The 20,305-nt window shown below is 37.4% G+C and overlaps 1 protein-coding gene across 5 annotated transcripts in view; it reads left to right on the top strand.

The window, feature by feature from the left end:
* Positions 1 to 20,305, top strand: part of LOC127524783 (signal-induced proliferation-associated 1-like protein 2) — a 150,249-nt gene that overhangs the window by 54,245 nt on the left and 75,699 nt on the right. For all 5 annotated transcript variants that reach the window (XM_051916667.1, XM_051916669.1, XM_051916668.1 and 2 more), the window contains 3 exons: positions 3,507 to 5,252; positions 11,019 to 11,152; positions 12,319 to 12,507. In XM_051916667.1, coding sequence (XP_051772627.1) covers positions 3,863 to 5,252; positions 11,019 to 11,152; positions 12,319 to 12,507 — 1,713 coding nt within the window. In that variant the 5' untranslated portion in view covers positions 3,507 to 3,862. The remainder of the gene's footprint in view (positions 1 to 3,506; positions 5,253 to 11,018; positions 11,153 to 12,318; positions 12,508 to 20,305) is intronic.

Raw genomic sequence — 20,305 nt, 5'->3', positions numbered from 1 at the left:
CCTTGAGCTTTTGATATGTAAGAGGTCATCGTACTATAAAAATATCTTGTAAGTTTTATAACTGAAAACTTCATTGTTAGTCCAATAAAAGCTTTTATTGACACCAACGAACAACTGATCCTGGAATCAACACCTACTTCATCATTGCAGCGTTAGCCCCGCCCACTGGTGTGTTAGTGAGATGAGGAGGAGAGAAGAGCGATATATGACTAAAATAACATTACCTTTCAAAGGATCTTAATGCAGGAATATGGTTATTTATTTTCAACAATGTGAATGTCTCAGTTGAGCTTTATTTATTTGTATTTGGTACAATTCATAATGTTAATTGTTATTGTCATAATTAGAATTGTTCATTCTAATGCCTGATCTGATATTAATGATTCATGTACAGTCAGATGATCTTTGTCTGTGTGTCAGTAAATCAAACCAGTGACTAAACGCTCAACTTCACCTTGTTTCTCTTAGAAGGATAAAAATAATCTGTTATTTAAACGGTGATTAAATTATATATAGAAAGCGATCAAAGAACGCTCCCTTTACAATCGCTGGAGCTGTCAATCAAACACCATGAGTTTATCAGTGACTGAGTTCTGGACTCGCGCCAAAACCTCCGTTTTATTCAACAAATCTCTTAGTTATATCGAGTTTGCACTGTTAGTTATGATGAAAGCATTCGTTAGTGTGCAGAAATTGAGTTGCAATGACGAGATCACTGCTTTCATGAGCTCAACAACATGTCTGTGATCGACTACAATGTTCATCACTGCAACCTTTCATGCCACGATTTAAATATAATGCTGTAATCAACACTTTTCATGATTATTTAACCTTGAGAGATGTAATAGTAACAACGAGCTAAAAGTTTGAGAGAGTAATACTGAGCTATTTCATATGCAAAGATGTCAGCCAATCACAGCAGTGGGCGTTTACACTGAAGTCTCACAGCAGACACGCCCCTTAAAACAGAGCGTTCAAATCAGAGGGCTAAAATCAGGGTACAAAAAAATGCCTTTTATTTCTAAATTATGACAATTTTTGATGTAAAAAGCATACTAACGTTATAAGTGCACCCCAGGAAACATTATAAAATAATAAAACAACGTATTTCATGACCCCTTTAAAGGCATACCCAGGATGCTATTAAGATTTGCAGAATGGTTTTCTGTAGGTCGGTGATGGGCTTTTGTTCAAACAATATACTTTGACTTATAAAGACATTTTCATCTATTCTGCCTCAATCATGTAATCTATTTGAATTTATCATCATTTCTGGGCTTTTCTAGGCAAGTTTTGTGATTTTATGCAATTATTCAGTCGATTAATCTACATTCAATTTGATATTGCATATATTGATATTTAATCAATTCACAGTAATAAAAAGAAACATTTGAAAACACTCTTTTATCCAAAAACTACAACCAGGGCATCAATCTCCCTTCTAGATTCAGTGTTCTCAATCCTAGTTGCATTTACACCAACTGTGAATTTGGGTCAAACCTGCACTTGCAGGTCATCTCAAAATTTGCTTGTTGCTAATCAAAATGCCTTTCAAACCTTTGCAGTAATGCTAATATCATCATAATAAAATTACAACATGCAGCACTGGCCTATATATTGTTTAATGTATATTTGTAACCACTATATTTAGCGTTTTAGTGTTTTTCCTCCTCAAACTACGGCATATACGTTTCAGCTATCTTGATGTGGCACAAATCCCCCCTCCAGATGTCGTTTGTCCTGCAAATATGAATGTTTCTCAGTGGTGTTGTGCTGTACATCAGAAACTGAAGCATGGAATAGGGCAGACACAGTGAAGATGTTGTTCCTGTTTTTTTAGGCCTAGTGAAAATAGAATGAAGATTAGTGGTTCTGTTCAGAAAAAAAGGTCATACCGTTTATGTTGTAGGTCAAGCTATATAATGGATTTAGCAGATTTTTTTGTGTGCTGATAGCAATGTCAGGTCATGTAACATGATTCTATCTAGCACATTATATCAGCATGCATGAATGTCGCATTCGCACGAAATTCATGAACATGAAAAACCCATTAAGGTCATCAGTGGCACCTTCCCAACCCACAAATGGTAGCCGAGCAGAAGTGAAGTCCCCACTGGGAACCTTTAAGTAACCTTTAAGCAATGCATATATATAGGTTTTCACAAAAATTGCATATATAGGTTTTCACAAAAATGAGTTCATTAAAAATGAGCCCTTGTCTAGCGATCCCAATGCTTCAAATAGCAATTAAACATCTAAAAGTATCTTTATTTGTACGTTTTCTGAGAGGAGTACCTTTCCTTTGACCCTAAAAAATGTCGTGTTTCTCTGGTCACTTCTGGACATCTGGCACTTCCCTCAGCACAAGTTTGGTATCATTGTAAAGCGCAGCATTCCAACTTTGTGAATATTCATAGCGAATTTTCGATGGCATGAGTCTGAACCAATGAAATGTGATTTTTAAACTCATACTGATGTAAACAAAACGATCTTAATCGTGCTGACAGACAGATCCGAAGCATGTGCACAAAGACGCCTCAGTGCACAATCCTGATATACACATATATACTACACAGAATTACAGTATTTCAAAAAATTATTCACGCAAACATTATCTTTTGTGTCTTAAGTGAACGTTTGGTTAACAGTTGGGGAAAAACATCTTATGTGTAACATTAGATTAGATCCGTGTGATACAGTAGGTCTTAATGTATAGGCTGTCTGTTTCATTAATGTTAATCAAACAATTGTGGAATCATGGAAAAAAGTTGAATATGTATATTTTTCCTATATATATGGGTTTTAACTTGGTTTGTGCCAAATTTGGTGGTATTACCAGAGATTTTAAGGTTTGGTTGCTAGTGATTTTGTTGCAGAACCTTCAGAAAGCTTTAACTCAATATTTCTCAAAATCGACTTCAAACAGGTGTAGCTCAGTCATTTATTTGTCAGATTTCAACAAATCATACATCATTTTGAAGGCTTTTTATGTGAGAATAACAATAACCCATTTTTGAAAATATGCTCATTGTGACTCATTTTACCAGCACGAGTCATATACAGTATATATACATTGCATTTAGGGGCTCCAGTACTTTGTGGGAGCAAATAAATGTGGCATGAAAATAAAGACATTTTCCTGAGTTCTCCTTGCCTAAAACATAATCCAGTTTGAAAACCATTGAATGTTCCCTTAAGTTTATCTCTCCGCATGGTTAACAAGACTGATTTGAAACCCTACTTGGCCAATACAAGTAAGCAAAAGAAATAAGCATTTATATTTTTAAATGATCTCTTTGTGAGAAAACCTTCTTGAAGGAGTCATCAGGCCTGTTTTGTGGTACACACCCTGCTACTTATCTAACAGTCTTACATTGTTCTGCCGGTCATAAGGAGGTTTTGAGAAAGACATCCCACTGTCTTGGAAGAGTATCTGAATAAATATATTCTGCTGTTCTCTGTGAGATGCCTTAATGTGCTTTTGTTTTTCTCTTTGCTCCCAACAGATCGCTCTCCTCCAGCTGTCGTCCTAAATTAGCTGACTCTGTGAAAGGATAGCTTTCAACTGACCCCTGAAGCTCCAGCCGTCCGTGACACCCAAATGCTGTCTGTCTTTCATCAAACTGGTCACTCCTGAAGAAAAATGGACTTGGAGTGAAAGGAGCCCCTTCATGTGGGCAGACAACTCTTAAGCTAGTTGAGATAGCTGGCCTGGGACTCAAATGGGTGACCTATGACAATGTAACCAATAAGGGGACTTGAGTTCTCGCTTTCCCAAGCAGCTGCAAGCAGGATATGAGCTTGAGCCGTGGGCATCGACGATAAAACAAACCTTCCATCGCTTGAGGGCTTCTCTAACGTCATGCAGTCATCTGAGGAATTGTTTACCAGGAAGCTGAAAGCATTGAATGGGAGTATGGGACATCCAGCGGCCAACACACAGGGCAAGCTGGAAGGGGGTGGTAAAACAAACGGGACGCCTGCTATGCCTAAAATGGGGGTGCGAGCCAGGGTGACGGACTGGCCCCCGAAAAAGGAGGGTTGGGAAACCCGAGGCGGGCCCAACTACGAGAGCGTCATCACGGCCTTCCAGAACGGACAGCCAGACCAAAGTGTGGAGATCACGGATTTGGGTGAAGCATCATTGGAGCCTGATTATTCGGATACAAAATATTCCCTGAGTGACCTTCTGAGTCGATCCCCTTTAAAGGGGCTTCATCCCATTCGCCAGCGGAGTAATAGTGACGTGACCATCAGCGACATTGATGCGGAGGACATAATGGACCAGAACGCCGTCAACCCCAACACTGGTGCCTCGCTGCATCGGGAGTACGGCAGCACTTCCTCTATTGACCGCCAGGGTCTCGGGAATGATGGGTTCTTTACCATGTTGCGAGGATACCGGATTGACAATTTGGACCATCGCAGCGCCCCGCCTGTCGGTTTCCCAGAGCTCCTTCGTTACGACACAACCCTCTCCCCAAGCTTGCAGACCGCTGCTCAAATAGCCCGCGGTGAGATCGTCCGCATCTCGGGCTACGACTACGTGGACAGCTCCCTCCTCTACAGCCGAGAAAGGGAGAAGTCTTTCATGCGTCGTCTCAAGTCGGAGTCATCCGAGACGTCGCTGTTCAGGAAGTTGAGGACTATTAAGAGCGAGAACGACGGTCTGCGGCTCTCCACCGAGCAGGACGACCGCCGGCCGCTCAGCTTCCAGAAATGCTTCGCTCACTATGACGTCCAGAGCGTCCTCTTCAACATCAGTGAAGCGGTGGCCAACCGTATCAGCCTGAGCCAGAGGAAGAACACCACCACCGGAGCTTCAGCCGCCTCGCAGTACCAAGTCCCAGGAGGTGGACAAGTGGGTGGGAATACTACTGGACCTCCATCCATGTTCGAATCGCCGCTGGGAAGTCGAGAAGACCTCAATCCCAAGGAGAACCTGGATGCAGATGAGGGGGATGGGAAGAGCAATGGATTGGTGCTCAATTGCCCGCATTTTCGCAATGAGATTGGTGGAGAGGGGGAGAGGAGGATCTCTCTCTCCAGGGCCACCAACACCACCTACAGTGCTGGAGGAGAAAACTGCTCTTTTGAGTCGTCCTTGAGCTCCCACTGTACCAATGCCGGCGTGTCTGTACTGGAGGTGCCACGGGAAAGCCAGGCAATCCACCGTGAAAAGGTCAAGCGGTACATCATCGAGCACATCGACCTGGGAGCGTATTATTACCACAAATATTTCTATGGGAGAGGTAAGCCTTGTTGTTTTGCATGAAAAATGGGGTTGATTCTTGTTGTTAAAGGGTTAGTTCACCCAAACATGACATTTCTGTCATTAAGTACTCGTTCCAAACCCGTAAGACAATTTGTTCATCTTCGGAACGCAAATTAAGACATTTTTGATGAAATCCGAGAGGTTTCTGAAGGACCCATAAGCAGCAACGTCATTGCACCTTTGTCTTTACTACCTTTCTGGCCCTTGAAAGGTGCAATGACTATGGGTGCTTCAGAAACCTCTCGGATTTCATCAAAAATGTCTTAATTTGAGTTCTGAAGATGAACGAAGGTCTTACGGGTGTGGAACGACATGAAGGGTGAGTAAATAATAACAGAATTTTCATTTTTGGGTGAACTAACCCTTTAAATCTAAATCATTTCCGTTTCTTTGGGTGAACTTTACCTTTAACTCGAAAATGAGTACAAAATACTAATTATAAACTTTCTTTTTTGCAGTGTTAATCATAAAAGATCTTGTATTTTGTAATATTTTCTCCTTTGGATGCTGTTCTGGTGATTTAGGGACCAAGACAATAGCAGGTTTTGTTAGGCCTGGTGTTTATTACACATTTTGAAAGGAGAAACACTTGTGCCAAGGATTGAGGTGTGAGAATGTTCTCCTGTCTTTGGCCTGTGATTTGTCATGTGAGAATAGACAGGGTGAGGTGCAGCTGTTCCCCTCCGAGGAGCCGTGATGCAGAGAGCGGTGTGACGGGACCCTCTCCTCACACCGCAGTCCCACTGCTCTTCATTAAAACACCTCTGCGTGTCTGGGAATGGAACGAGCAAACGATACTTCGACTTATACTGCACAATGTCATTCGTGTTTGACTGAGAAGGTGTCAGCGGCTGTCAGACTGCTTCTTTTGCATGTCTGCACATCTGCATAGTCCTGACAGGATTGTGTTACCCATTCCTAAGCTCTGAAAAACAGCTGCTCCACCTCTTGCCATGGAGAAATTTGTTTCTTTCCTTTGACTACGCTGAATAATGAGCCGCAGCCTGTGGGTGAAAGCTGTGATTGTGTCCTGCACGTTCACGGGCTTTCCAGCCATAGCGAATAAGTAAATTACAGCTCAGCTCAAATGACAATAAATCATGTTAGCAAGCTCGTTCTATTGGGAAATAGATAATCATCCGCCTTGCCGTGTCAAGCAGAAGAGCTCAATTTCCTCTGTGCCTCCATTTGTGCAGGGTTATATTTAAGACACTGATTAGTCTTGTGCATTTAACTATTTATTTTAAGTGCCGTTTAAGGAGGGAGAGAGTTTAAACTCAAAATGAAATCAAAATGGACCCAGATTCAGACAACTTTTTGGCTGTATATGGGCTCTTGGTTAATTCTAAACTAATAGCCAAATCTATTTATTTAGTTATTCTTTTTAAACTGTTGCAGGTAATGCAGATTTGCTAATATCTTGCTAATAGTTAACAGAGTAATTTAATGCTGATTAATACAATGAAGATAAAGGCAATAATAGCAAATAATGATGACAGATTTGTCAAAATAGAAATGTTAGCATTTGGGAATTAAATTGAATGGATACATTTAAATTTAATGCATAACTTGAATGCATGACTTTAAATTGCATCAAATTGATAACTTATAACTTGATAACATGACTAAATTTAAATGCATAACTTGAAACTGAAATGAATGCATAACTCTAATGCATACATTTAAATCAAATGAAATAGAATGCATAGTTTGAATGCACAACTTAAAATTGAATAAAAGTGAATGCATAACTTTACATTGAATTAAACTGAATGGTTAATTTTAAATGGAATTAAATTGAATGAATAACTTGAATGCATGACTTCAAATTGAATTAGAATGAATGGATAACTTAAAGTTGAATTGAATTGATTTTAATTTAATGCATGATTTTTAAATTAAACTGAATGCATGACTTTAAACTGAATCAAATTGATAACTTATAAACTGATAACATGACTAAAGTAAATGAATAACTTGAAACTGAAATAAATGCATAACTCTAATGTATACATTTAAATTGAATTAAATAGAATGCGTAGTTTGAATGAACAACTTAAAATTGAATTAAAACGAATGCACAACTTGAATGCATAACTTAAAATTGAATTAAAATGAATGCGTCACTTGAATACATAACCTTACATTGAATAAAATTTAATGGATGACTTTAAATTGAATTAAATTTAATGCATAACTTGAATGCCTGACTTTAAACTGCATCAAATTGGTAACTTATAACTTGATTACATGACTAAATTAAATGCATAACTTTTATGCATACATTTAAATGAAATTAAATAGAATGCATAGTTTGAATGCACAAAATAAAATTGAATCAAAGTGAATGCATAACTTTACATTGTATTAAACTGAATGAATCATTTTATCATCAAGTTAAATTGAATGCATAAATTGAATGCATGACTTTTAATTAAATTCTATGCATAACTTTAAATTGCATTAAATGGAATGCTTAACTTGATAACATGACTTCAAATTGAAAGCATAATTTGAAATTAAATTAACCTTAATGCATTGAATTAAATAGAATGCATAGTTAGAATCATGTATAACTTGAAATTGAATTAAATTGAAAGCCTTGATTTTATTTTGTCAGTCTGACTTTCCCGACTTCAGACTAACAGTCAGAGTCCATTTAACCTTTCATAGCTGATCATCACCCCGTCAGCGTCTCTTCAGGGACCTGAAAAGGACAGACCTGTCAACATGTCTCTCCCAAGAGCCACTATCCGCTTTCACACCTTTACTTTCCGTGATGCTTTTATCACCCAGGGAGTAGCATTGATTCCATTAACTTCCTCTCCCGATTTGCTCCCTCTTCGTGACCAAGATGCTGCATGATCAGGGAGGATGCAAGATCTGACATGCCCGCACTACGGTTGCATTAATGCACGAATGTTATTAATACTTCATCTTGTTAAGCATAATGGCAACATACTCAGCTCGATGCCTCCTGTTGGTGATAGGCAAGCTGATGTCTTTCAGACAGTTTAAAGGGCACCTATAATGCCCCTTTCACAAGATGTAATATAAGTCTCTGGTGTCTCCAGAATGTGTCTGTGAAGTTTCAGCTCAAAATACCCCACAGATCATTTATTATAGCTTGTCAAATTTGCCCCTATTTGGGTGTGAGCAAAAACACACCATTTTTGTGTGTGTCCCTTTAAATGCAAATGAGCTGCTGCTCCCAGCCCCCTTTCCAGAAGAGGGCGGAGCTTTAACAGCTTGTGCTTTGGTTGCTCAACAACAACAAAGCTGGAGAATCTCACGCAGACAAAATGACGAACGGTGTTCAGCCTTACATTGTTCAAACCGGAGTCGACACTGATGGAGAGACTCAGGAAGAAGTTACAACTTTTAGACGTTTCTGAATGGTTAGTGGATAAATTTATGTAGTTGCTGTGGAGTTGATTCAACTCATCGACTAGCATGTGCCGTCATGTTAATCTTTTGTGCAAATCCAGCATTGAATTGACCCTCGTTTGTGAAGCAGTCCGGCGTAAAATGACGGCATGGCAACAACACTCTACTACAACAACTCCTTTGTTGTGTGTTCTATGGGGCGGGGTTTATGTAAATTTTGGTGTTTGTGATGTCACCAACATGAGAAGAAGCTCGTTGTAATCTGTGGATACAAAAGTACTATGGTATCCTCACAAATCAGACCAAGACCAAGATGGTCTACCATGTCAAAACCAGAAGATCATTCATTAAAAGCTGGTTTTAACTGGATTTTCCTGCAGGAGTCTAGTAAAGTGGATTTTAGAGAAGATTTCGGCAGTCGACAGTGCTCATGTTGTTTTACTCTTCACTGCAGCTTTAGGCTTTAACCTCATGAGTCCGTTCGAGAGGATGAGATGAAGTGTCACTGCTGAGGGTGTTTGTTGTTGTTCACCGCTGGATTTGAGTTGGATTAAGGGCTGTTTGAGTAGGAGTTTTCAGATCTCTCCCATCATGCAGGTTGCTCCTGCTATCGTAACTTTGTATAAGGTTGTATTTGCTTTTCGTGTTGTGTCATTAGCAGGATCCCGCACACTACTTGAGCTGTTGCCAATTTCCTTGTTGTCCCATATTTTTTTGTTTTGTGTTTTGCATCAATACACATTATCCAAATGTTTTTCTCCCTATGGCATGCTTTAGTGCACATTGCTTATTATATTGCATAATTTTTGCCTCAGGTTTTCAACATGGTGCCCAAATGCATGTTTGTCTACAAAGGGGCTTACTGAAAAGGATATCAAAAAGAAAGAGGTTAAGCCTAGTCTGTGGCGGGTTTTATTTTTGTTGTTAATCTCTGACGGACCCCTATGGTGCAGTGAAATCAGAGATTATGGGTCATATATGACACTAATGTGTCTCCTGAGACTGTGTGGAAATCTATGGAGATGTGCCCTGGATCAGACTGCATCATTGCCTACAGACGTGACATATAATTGGACATTTGAACTTTGAATGACGCCAAATTAAAATAATCCACATTTGCCAGTTGTTATTTTATTTTTATTTTTTTGTATTTTTTAAAATATGTTTTACATTTATTTTATTTTACTCAAAAATCAAAAAAGAAAAGAATTTATAAATTATTTAAAATATATTACCTTATCAAATAAATTTTATTTAATTTATTTATGTAAATAATGTCGCAATGCAAAAATCATAATGGTCTCAAAATGCTTTATTTATCTATCCATCCATTTATCCATCCATCCATCATTTATTTGTTTGTTCGTTCATTCATTTCATCCATTGTTTGTTCATTCCATCCATAGTTTGTACCATCTATTCATTATTTGTTCGTTCCATCATCATTTGTTCCACCCATTCATGTTTGTTTGTTACATCCATCCATCCATAGTTAGTTCATTCCATCCATCATGTATTTGTTTGTTCGTTCATTCATTTCATCCATCGTTTGTTTGTTCCATCCATCCATCCATCCATTGTTTGTTTGTTCCATCCATAGTTTGTACCATCTATTCATTGTTTGTTCGTTCCATCATCGTTTGTTCCACCCATTCATCGTTTGTTTGTTCCATCCATCCATCCATCCATTGTTTGTTTGTTTGTTCCATCCATCCGTCTGTCATCCATCCATCCACCCATTGTTCATTCCATCCATAGTCCATCCATTTGTTCTGACCATCCATTGTTCATTTATTCCATCCATAGTTCGTTCATTCATTCCATCCATTGTTAGTTTGTTCCATCATCAATTGTTAGTTTGTTCCATCCATCCATTGTCCATCCATCCATTGTTTATTCCATCCATCTTTTATTCTATCCATCATTCGTTCGTTCTATCCATCGTTCCATCCATCCATCCATCCATCCATCAAAATAAGACTTTACTTATTTGAGACAAATGATCTTAATAGTCATGAAAATAATGTCACAATGCAAAAATCATAATGATCCTAAAATAAACATTTATTTATTTATTTATTTATTTATTTATTTATTTATTTTAATAATGTCCCAATGCAAAAATCCTAAAATAAGATGGTGTGTTATCAGTGGAGTCTCCCGTCTGTGTATCTCCTCAGCATGACCAGCTCCAGAGAGGCCGTGAAGAGTTTAAATTGCCAACTTCCTGTCGGCTCTTCCTGTCCGGTCCGCTCAGGGTCTCTCACTCACTTTGTAGGGTCTTCTTGGAAAGTGTTATCTCGCCTTCTTGACCCTGACCTCATATCTTCCTCTCTTTCCTGTCGTTAACCCCCAGAGCACCAGAACTACTTCGGGGTGGATGAGAACTTGGGTCCGGTGGCCATCAGCGTGCGGAGAGAAAAGCTGGATGATGGGAAAGACAAAGAGGCGTCACAGTATAACTATCGGGTCACCTTCAGGACGAGTCAGGTACGTGAGTGCTTGACTAATGGACGTAAATTTCTCAGCAAATACTGATATAAATAAATATTGATAATTGTGATTTTAATTACATTAATTAATGAGCATATCATGTAGTTAAAATTAATTGATTGATGGCCCTAATTACAATACAGCTTTTAGTTTCAGAGGATTTTCAGATGGACTAGAGGTGTCGCACTTGAAATATTTTCCACATAAACATTTAAATAATTAAAAAGTATAAAGTTTTACCTGCTGAAATTAAGGATTTAATTAATATTAAGAGATAAAACCCTCCCCCTTTCAAAATTACAAGATTGAAAATGTCTTCATTGGCAACATTTACAAGAATCCCTATTAATCAATTAATATTTTATTTTATATGAAGTCTATTTGTCTCTATCCAAATTATAAAATGTGAATCATTTGTTTATTTATTCATTAATTTACTTGTTTGATTATTTATTTGTTTTGGGATGGATAATCTTAATTGTCATGGAAATAATCTTAATGATCTTAAAATAAACTTTATATTTCCTTATGCAAAATATTAATTAACTTTTTTCTTTTTTTTTTGGGCTGAAATATTCTTATTATCATAATTTTCAAGGACAGTAAATCAACAAACGCCGACATGCAGATTCCTTTCTCTTATCAATTGCATCGCTGCACTAAACCTTGGGCTTTGATCTTCAGCTTCTAATGGCTCTTGTTCACAATTAGACTGAATTATGAAGCCTTTTGTCATTTCCTACATGCCATAGATACTCACATGAATCAAAATCTCAGAATGACCCTTTAAAGAGATGCTTGAGAATTCAGCTTAAAAGGCTTTTACTTTATAAGTGCAGATAAAAGGGTCAAGACTCAATTTCTTCCTTTCAGACAAGAGTACGCTCTCGAATCTCCTGCCAATAACTTGATATCCCAATGGGATCTCTACATTTCCTTACTGAAAGTTTTATTTTCTCATAAACTGACAGGATTAAGTACTTGAGGTCACATACTCGGCTGATATGTTGACCCAGAATAGTAAAAACTGCTGTCTTGTCATCGGATAATAAAGATTTTGATAGTTTGATGCAGGAAAATGTCACAAATGCATGCAATGTTTAATGAATCTCTTTGTAATTCAAGCACACTAACAGCTCTTCTCTTTCTCTGGCCCTCATCAGTTAACTACCTTGCGAGGGGCGATCCTGGAGGATGCTGTGCCTTCCACGGCGAGGCACGGGACGGCCCGCGGTCTCCCTCTGAAGGAAGTGCTGGAGTACGTGGTGCCTGAGCTGAACATCCAGTGCCTCCGACTGGCCCTCAACTCACCCAAAGTCCCCGAACAGCTCCTCAAACTGGACGAGCAAGGGGTGTGTACTAATCTAGAATGCTGAAATCTGATTGGATGAGCTGCGGTTGAAGCCGTAGTTAAGTAAATGATATGAATAGTAGGGCTGGCCACAAAAGTGAGTACACCCCTCCAAATTGGGCCCAATTAGCCATTTTCTCTCCCTGGTGTCATGTGACTCGTTAGTGTTACAAGGTCTCAGGTGTGAATGGGGAGCAGGTGTGTTAAATTTGGTGTTATCGCTCTCACTCTCTCATACTGGTCACTGGAAGTTCAACATGGCACCTCATGGCAAAGAACTCTCTGAGGATCTGAAAAAAAAGAATTGTTGCTCTACATAAAGATGGCGTAGGCTATAAGAAGATTGCCAAGACCCTGAAACTGAGCTGCAGCAGATCTTCTTCAGATCATGCTGACAAAAAGTTATGGAATTCAAGTCAATTTGTCAAACCGTTTTCGAAAAACGCACAAACAAATTTTACGAAGTGCTTGCGACAATAGTTGTAAGGCTGTATCTTCTCAACGATTTATCGTATTCTGACCAAACTTGGTACATGTCATCACAAGAATGACCTGAGGTTACTTGCTGCATTTCGGCACAGCACCACCTACTGGTCCGGAGATATGAAAAATGGCTATTTTTGCTTATAACTTCTGAACGGTTTGTCCAAAAATCATAACTGTGGTCTCGTTAGATTTGCCGTCATGCCGAGTCAAATGATATACAATTTTCCCATATCCACCATTTTGAGTTTGTCATAAAATGCTGTATTTTATAAACACATTAGCGTATCGTTACGAAACTTGGTATGGGTCTTCGGCACCATGCCCTGACAGTAACCAGTAACTCAAAAAGTTTCGAGACCACCTTGTGGTCAAAAGTTATAATGAAATTTCCAAAAATTTGAATAACTTTTGACTATATTAACCTATTGTAATGAAAATGGTCTCAATAGATTCATTGGGTCATGCCGAGAACATAGATACCGGTTATGGACAAACTTCCTGTCCACCATTTTGATTTTCTTTCAAAAGCTACTTTTTCTAACTCCTCCTAGACTGTTCGTCCGATTTTCACCAAAATCAAATTGTATCATCTTCAGACTGTGCCGACAAAAAATGTTGGATTTCATGTCAATAGACAAAATTGTTTTCGTATACCACAGCAAAAAATTTGAGGCATGATTCCAAAATATTGAAATATTGGCATATTGACACCAAACTTTGCATGTGTTATTGTCACCTCACCCTGACCACACCTCATCAATTTGGTCACAGCACCATCTATTGGTCAAAAGTGATAAACCATTAAATCTTTATTAGTGACCGTGTTTATGATTTTTTTAGTCATTTTGCCTAAAATCATCTTAATATGCCTTTAATTGCTAATTGTTTGTGCTTGGCCCCTTAACTGCTGCTTACAGCTATATTTATTTATTGTTATTATTATCAATAAATGTTTTAATTAGTTTAATCATGCAGCCCTAATGCATAATGTCTTTTAATATATTGCTTTTGCTGATGTTTTATAGCGATAAGCAACATTCATTGTTCTAATGCTCAAAGTAGTGGTCAATCAGTATGTGTTTTTCGGTGACCGATTCTTTAACATTTTTACATTTAATTTTTTCTGATTTTTACCGTGGTTATGAGGGTTTTAGATACTTCCGATATACCATGCTAACCATAATTTCTTTCAAAATACAGTTGTTCCTACAGTTGTTGTGCAAGAAAACTTGTAACATCAGCTATCATCAAAAAAGAAAATGACAGAATGATTCTTAAAACGTCTTGCACTTTAGAGAAGTAATTAATTAACTGGATCAAAGCTTCTTAAGTGGCATTTTGGTGTCTTTACACAGAGTATTTAATGCTGCTTAGAGGTGGCATAAATGCATTTAAACAGCAATTAAAACTGTATATTTTTGATCCTAGGGCCTGAGGTGGGTCAGAACAGCCATAATTTAGTCTGGCTTTAATGCAGCATTGTATCTTTAACACTGAGTTTTACAGCCTTAACTTGGCTGTGTAAAGATGCCTTGAGAATGTGCATAAGAAAAGTAACCGTTTCTCACAAATCTGAATTATATCTGTAACACAGCAGTTCTGAAAGTGTTAATGCAAATAATGCATGGTTATATGACTCAAAATCAACATGCATTTGGTCTCAAATACACCATATGTAGAGCTGTTTTTCCCATGGAGCATCTGTCAACACGGTTTCAGATTGTCGTCTTGGTTCTGAGGCAGAAAATCAGCCAATATCATGCAGGTCGATCAATAACAGCTCCAGTCGCCCATTGATTTCCCAACTTGGAGTGGAAATGTGAATCAGGACGGACTAATATAGCCAAAATTACATTCTGTTTCATAGACGTTTCAAGACGTTTCATTCCCACCCTCTCAATAATGTTTCATTATCGTCTTTAAAGAGTGTTTACTGAAGATCTCTCGAGTGCTAAATATGGACTGAAGACTGGAGTAATGATGCTGAAAATTCAGCTTTGATCACAGGAATAAATTACAGTTTACTATATATTCACATTTTAAACTGTAATATATACATTTAGCAGACGCTTTTATCCAAAGTGACTCACAAAAGAGAAACAAAAGCAATTTGTCAACAAAAATTTTAATATTTCACAGTATTACTGTTTTTACTGTATTTTTTCATCAAATAAATGCAGCCTTGCGAGTGCATTTGCTATTTAAACAACTTGCTGGATGTGAAAATGATAACTGTGTCGGGCTGAAACTAGTAAAAAATACTTGCGTCGCTCCATGATAGGGCCCTTTATATCTTGCTAGCTCCCTGTCTTATGAATGTCAAACTGTGCATTCCCTTTGACACGTGTGCTATGAATCTTGTTGCTTGAAGCTGTCAGAAAATTCCCAGGGTGTTTAGTCTTACATAAGTGACAAAAATGGAAGAAGAAAAAAAACATTGCATTGCTGGATGAAATGGCTCTTTATTGATTATAGTTTCATGTTTCTCATATAAGGGTTTGTCCCAGAAGAGTTGTGTTTTTTTAGCGTAGACCCTGTGTAGGTTTCCCTCTTAGTTAGTCGAACAAGAAAACTCTGTGAAGCACTGTTTAATACCGTTTGGCACACGACCTCTCGTGTGCCTGGGAGTTCTCTCAACTTGAGCTGGGTAATCTGGATAACGTGAGCTGAATTGCTACCAGTTGGAACAGCATAATGTTGGCCTCAGACTTGGAGTGTGTTATTTGTATGGCCGTTCATGCGTACTATGTTTATAATTCAGGGATCAAGTTTTGGTTTGGCACGTACCACTCAAATGTCCTTCGTTCCTGTTTTGCGATACTGTTAGTGCCACTAAAATTACACACTTCACCTTTAATGACCCCAAAAACAAATTCAAGACTTTGAAAAAGAGCATAATAGATCCCCTTTAAGGAAATAAGTTTTTTGTCTTTAAAACAGCACATGCACGTTCAGCTGGTTGCCGAAGATCATCTGGTTTGGAGATGAATGGTGATCTTCGCCTCTGGGGAAGTAGGTGTGAAAAACAACACCTATGTCACATAATGTGCTAATGACCTCCAGTCTGCCACCCACACGGCCCTCAGGGGCGCGTACAAAAGAGCAGGAACCGTATCACGTTACCTTGGGCTGCTGCGGGAAAGGTTCACTGCTCACTTGATGGTGACAGATAATGAGAAGTGAACTTTGTCATTCCATTTCCTGTTCTTTCTTCTCTTGCGTTTGTGTGAGTCGTCTCACAGGACGACAGAATCAGTGGCTGCTTAGCAGAAACTAAACTTTGCTGTAGAGCACAACAGTAGGGGTCAGCAGGGGCCAGTTGAATAAACTGCTTAGACTAGTCTTAAAAGTTAGTAATCTCTTTTTTTTTTCTTCAAGACTGCTCATAACTTTTTAAAGTCCACTAGTCAATCTTTACTAGCTGAATGTTGATCTTTAGCAACATTTTAAGACAATACCTACCATGAGCTCTGAAGTTAAGCTTAAGATATTATTTATATATATTATATTATACATTGGTATATATATATATATATATTATATATATATATATATATATATAATATAAGTATATATTATATGTATATACTTTTTAATATTAAAATATATTATATATATATATATATATATATATGTGTGAATTATAATACAGTATGTTAATGCAATATTATATTATATATTGTGTTAATTTATATATTGTTTTATATTGAGAAAAAAACTATATATTAAAAATAAATTGTGTATTATAATTTATATTTAGTATATATTTAATCAGTCTATATCTGAATACAAATATTTTTTAAACTTTTTTTTTTAAATGTATATATATATTATATTTTTATGTGTAATTGTGTTTTTTTGTTATTTTTATTCAATATTACACTTTTATGATATACACATATTTAGTATATATCATATTTAAATATAATTTACATGATTATTAATTAATGTATTTTAAATATATTAATATTTATGTATATTATTTTATCTGTAATTGTTTTTTATATTTTTTATTCAATATTACACTTTTATGATATACAATATTTAGTATATATAATATTTAAAATAATTTACATGATTATTAATTAATGTATTTTAAATATAGTTAAAATACTAATTTAAAAATATTTTTAAAAATTGATATTAGAAGTGTGTGTGTGTGTCTGTGTGTGTGTGTGTGTGTGTGTGTGTGTGTGTGTGTGTATATTATATATATATATATATATATATATAATATAAAAAATTTTTTCTGTATTTACAATTTTTTTAAAGTTTTATGTTGCACCATAATTTCTGCAATGCTCCATTTTGTTTTTTTCTTATTTTCTAAAAATGCTTTTGCTTCAAAATCAAAGTTTGTAATGTTGTGATTCATCTCAGAAAATGTTAATATCATCTCAGAAAATTTGAATTTAAAAAAAAATCCCTTTAGCAGTGATGGTGAAAAAGCGCACGGTCACTGTTGTGCTCATATTAGATAATTTTTTGTGCTGTTTTACGCAGTTTAGCGGTCAGCGCTGTGCAGCTCATGAAGCGCTGTATGACGACACTAGCCGTTTGCTGGTGTTTTGTCTTAGAGTCATAAGAAGTCATTACTGCCCCGAGGGCTGATGGGTGCAGAAGAGCGCGCAGTGATGTCACAGCGGTCAGGATGGAGTTACGTAAAGCACTCGGCTCAAAGGGAAACCTGGAATAACTGACTCTTTCTTTCTCTCTATCCCTCCATCACTGGCCTGTGTTTTTTCTTTCTTGTGGCATTTCATGTCATTTAGAGGCTTATCTGTGTCTGAGAGCCATGTTGACCTCTTTGTTATGAACAGACAGAAGAATGTGTTTCATTAACCGTTATCCTCTCTGCTGTATGTCTGATTCATATATCAGGATAGAATGGAAAATATCTGTGCCAAAGATTTCAGGCTTGGATATAAGAGATTGAATGCTTTCTTGTTTCAAACCCTAGTGAGCTGCCTTGTTTTCCACTGTCTTACCTAGTTTGTTTGCTTTTAAGGGTTAAAAGAGTAAATATGTACTTGACAGATGTCTTTGACCATTGCAACACAAATGATCGTAACACGAAAAATCCTGTAGATTTAGCAATATAGGTGTATAGCAACACATTATTAGCTGTTTTATAACATAGTCAAGCAAAAGGCTAATCATATGAATTACCGTTATTTCTCTGATGTTGTAAAAAGCGATAACATTGTGCAGCGTTTACCTCAGTAAGTTGACCGAGTGGATCTCTGAGCTGGCATGAGTGAGTGGAGGCGGGGCTAATTTGCATATTCATAGATCTGCATATACTAAATGAGGCAAGGGTGTAGAGTTACATTCAAGCTATTTTAAGGCATGAAGATTTTTTTTTTTCACATGAAAAAACCTTTAAATGTGTCATTTTGTTGATCAAAGATGAGTTTTAAGGGATAAAATTATGGACTACAGGGGGATTTTAAATGTAACTACTGTATATCAACTCCAAATATCTAGTTCATTGCAGTAGAAACTGGTGTTAGTATATTATTAAGCTAATTACTCTAATAAGTAGAAATATACAAAAACAAAATTGAATGTCTTTTCACGGAGCCCGTCACAGTGCATTCTGGGATTGCCTTTCTGTGGGTTTATTTTATTTATTTATTATAAGTTTAAAAAAATTATTAAAATATTATTGGTAAAAACTTAAAAGCCTTTATGTATAATCCATTATATTTGCAGATTCCTTTTTACATCTGAAACTGGTTGTTTGTCATGTGCTTTAAAGGATTAGTTCACATCTGAATTAAAATTTCCTGATAATTTTATCACCCCCATGTCATCCAAGATGTTCATGTCTTTCTTTCTTCAGTCGAAATAGTTTTTGAGGAAAACATTCCAGGATTTTTCTCCATATAGTGGACTTCACTGGGGTTCAACGGGTTGAAGGTCCAAATGTCAGTTTCAGTGCAGCTTCAAGGAGCTCTACATGATCCCAGACGAGGAATAAGAGTCTTATCTAGAGAAACCATCAGCCATTTTCTAAAAAAAATACAAATTCTATACTTTTTAACCTCAAATGCTCGTCTTGCTCTGCTCTGTGATGCTCCACGCATTACGTAATCATGTTGGAAAGGTCACGTATGACGTAGGCGGAAGTACCGATCCAGCGAACGTGCAAAGACTAAGGGTGTTTTCACACCTGTAGATCGATTGCATTGTTCCGAAACAGGGACTAATTTTGTTACAATGTTGCATTTTCTTCTTGGTTCGGTTTGCTTTCACAAGGCGATATTTCAAAGCTCACAAAAATGTGGTTATGCAAGTCACATGCGTGTACAACTGTCCCCTTATTGGTCAGAGTTTTCTCAGCGTCATCCATTAAAATGATTTACAAGTTCACTCCATGAGCATATTGTGGCTTTTTTGTACTGTCAGGACACACGCAAACACTATACGAATGTAGCCTTCATTCCTGCTGTTAAATTATATCCATATTAATTCAAGCGCGCTCTCTCTATCTCTCGGCGCTGTCTAGTAGGCGAGACACATGGAAACACTATATGAATGTTATAATGCAGCAAGAATGGAATCAAGGCTTCGTCAGGACTTGCACAGATAAGCGTGATTACACAACATTTTAAGATGATGAGCTGCTCTTTGGTTTTTAACTGCAGTAACTAATGTGCTCACTACAGGATCAAACACTGCTGCATTTTATATAACGCATTCCCACTATGAAATATGATATCATTTGGGTCATTGGTCCGTTGGGTCGGATTTCTTTCACACCACAAGCGAACCGCTCCAGAGTTCGTTTGTAATCGGGTCGAGACCACCTCGTTCAGACGGAGCGATTGTTTTGGTGCGGGTCCGAGCGCGATTGCCATGTTCACATATGCCTAAACAAACCGAGCCAGGGGAGAAAACGCACCAGGTTCTGAAACAAACGTTCAGGTGTGAAAGCACCCTAAGTCAGACGGCCTTAAAAAAAAAAGGTAAAACAACAATGTCGGACGATTTTGAAGTTGGAGGAGAAAGTGGGATAGTTTTTCGCCCTACCGCGGTACTTCCGCTGTGACCTTTCCAACGTGAATACGTAATGCATGGAGCATCTTAGAGTAGTGCAAGACGAGCATTTTTGGTTAAAAAGTATATAATTTTTATTTTTTTATTAGAAAATGGCTGATGTTTTCTCTAGATAAGACTCTTATTCCTCGTCTGGGATCATGTAGAGCTCTTTGAAGCTGCACTGAAACTAACATTTGGACCTTCAACCCGTTGAACCCCAGTGAAGTCCACTATATGGAGAAAAATCCTGGAATGTTTTCCTCAAAAAC

This window comes from Ctenopharyngodon idella, chromosome 13, assembly GCF_019924925.1.
Source record: "Ctenopharyngodon idella isolate HZGC_01 chromosome 13, HZGC01, whole genome shotgun sequence".
Taxonomy (NCBI): domain Eukaryota; kingdom Metazoa; phylum Chordata; class Actinopteri; order Cypriniformes; family Xenocyprididae; genus Ctenopharyngodon; species Ctenopharyngodon idella.
Note: the sequence above shows the minus strand (reverse complement) of the source record. Positions and strands in the feature narration are given on the sequence as shown.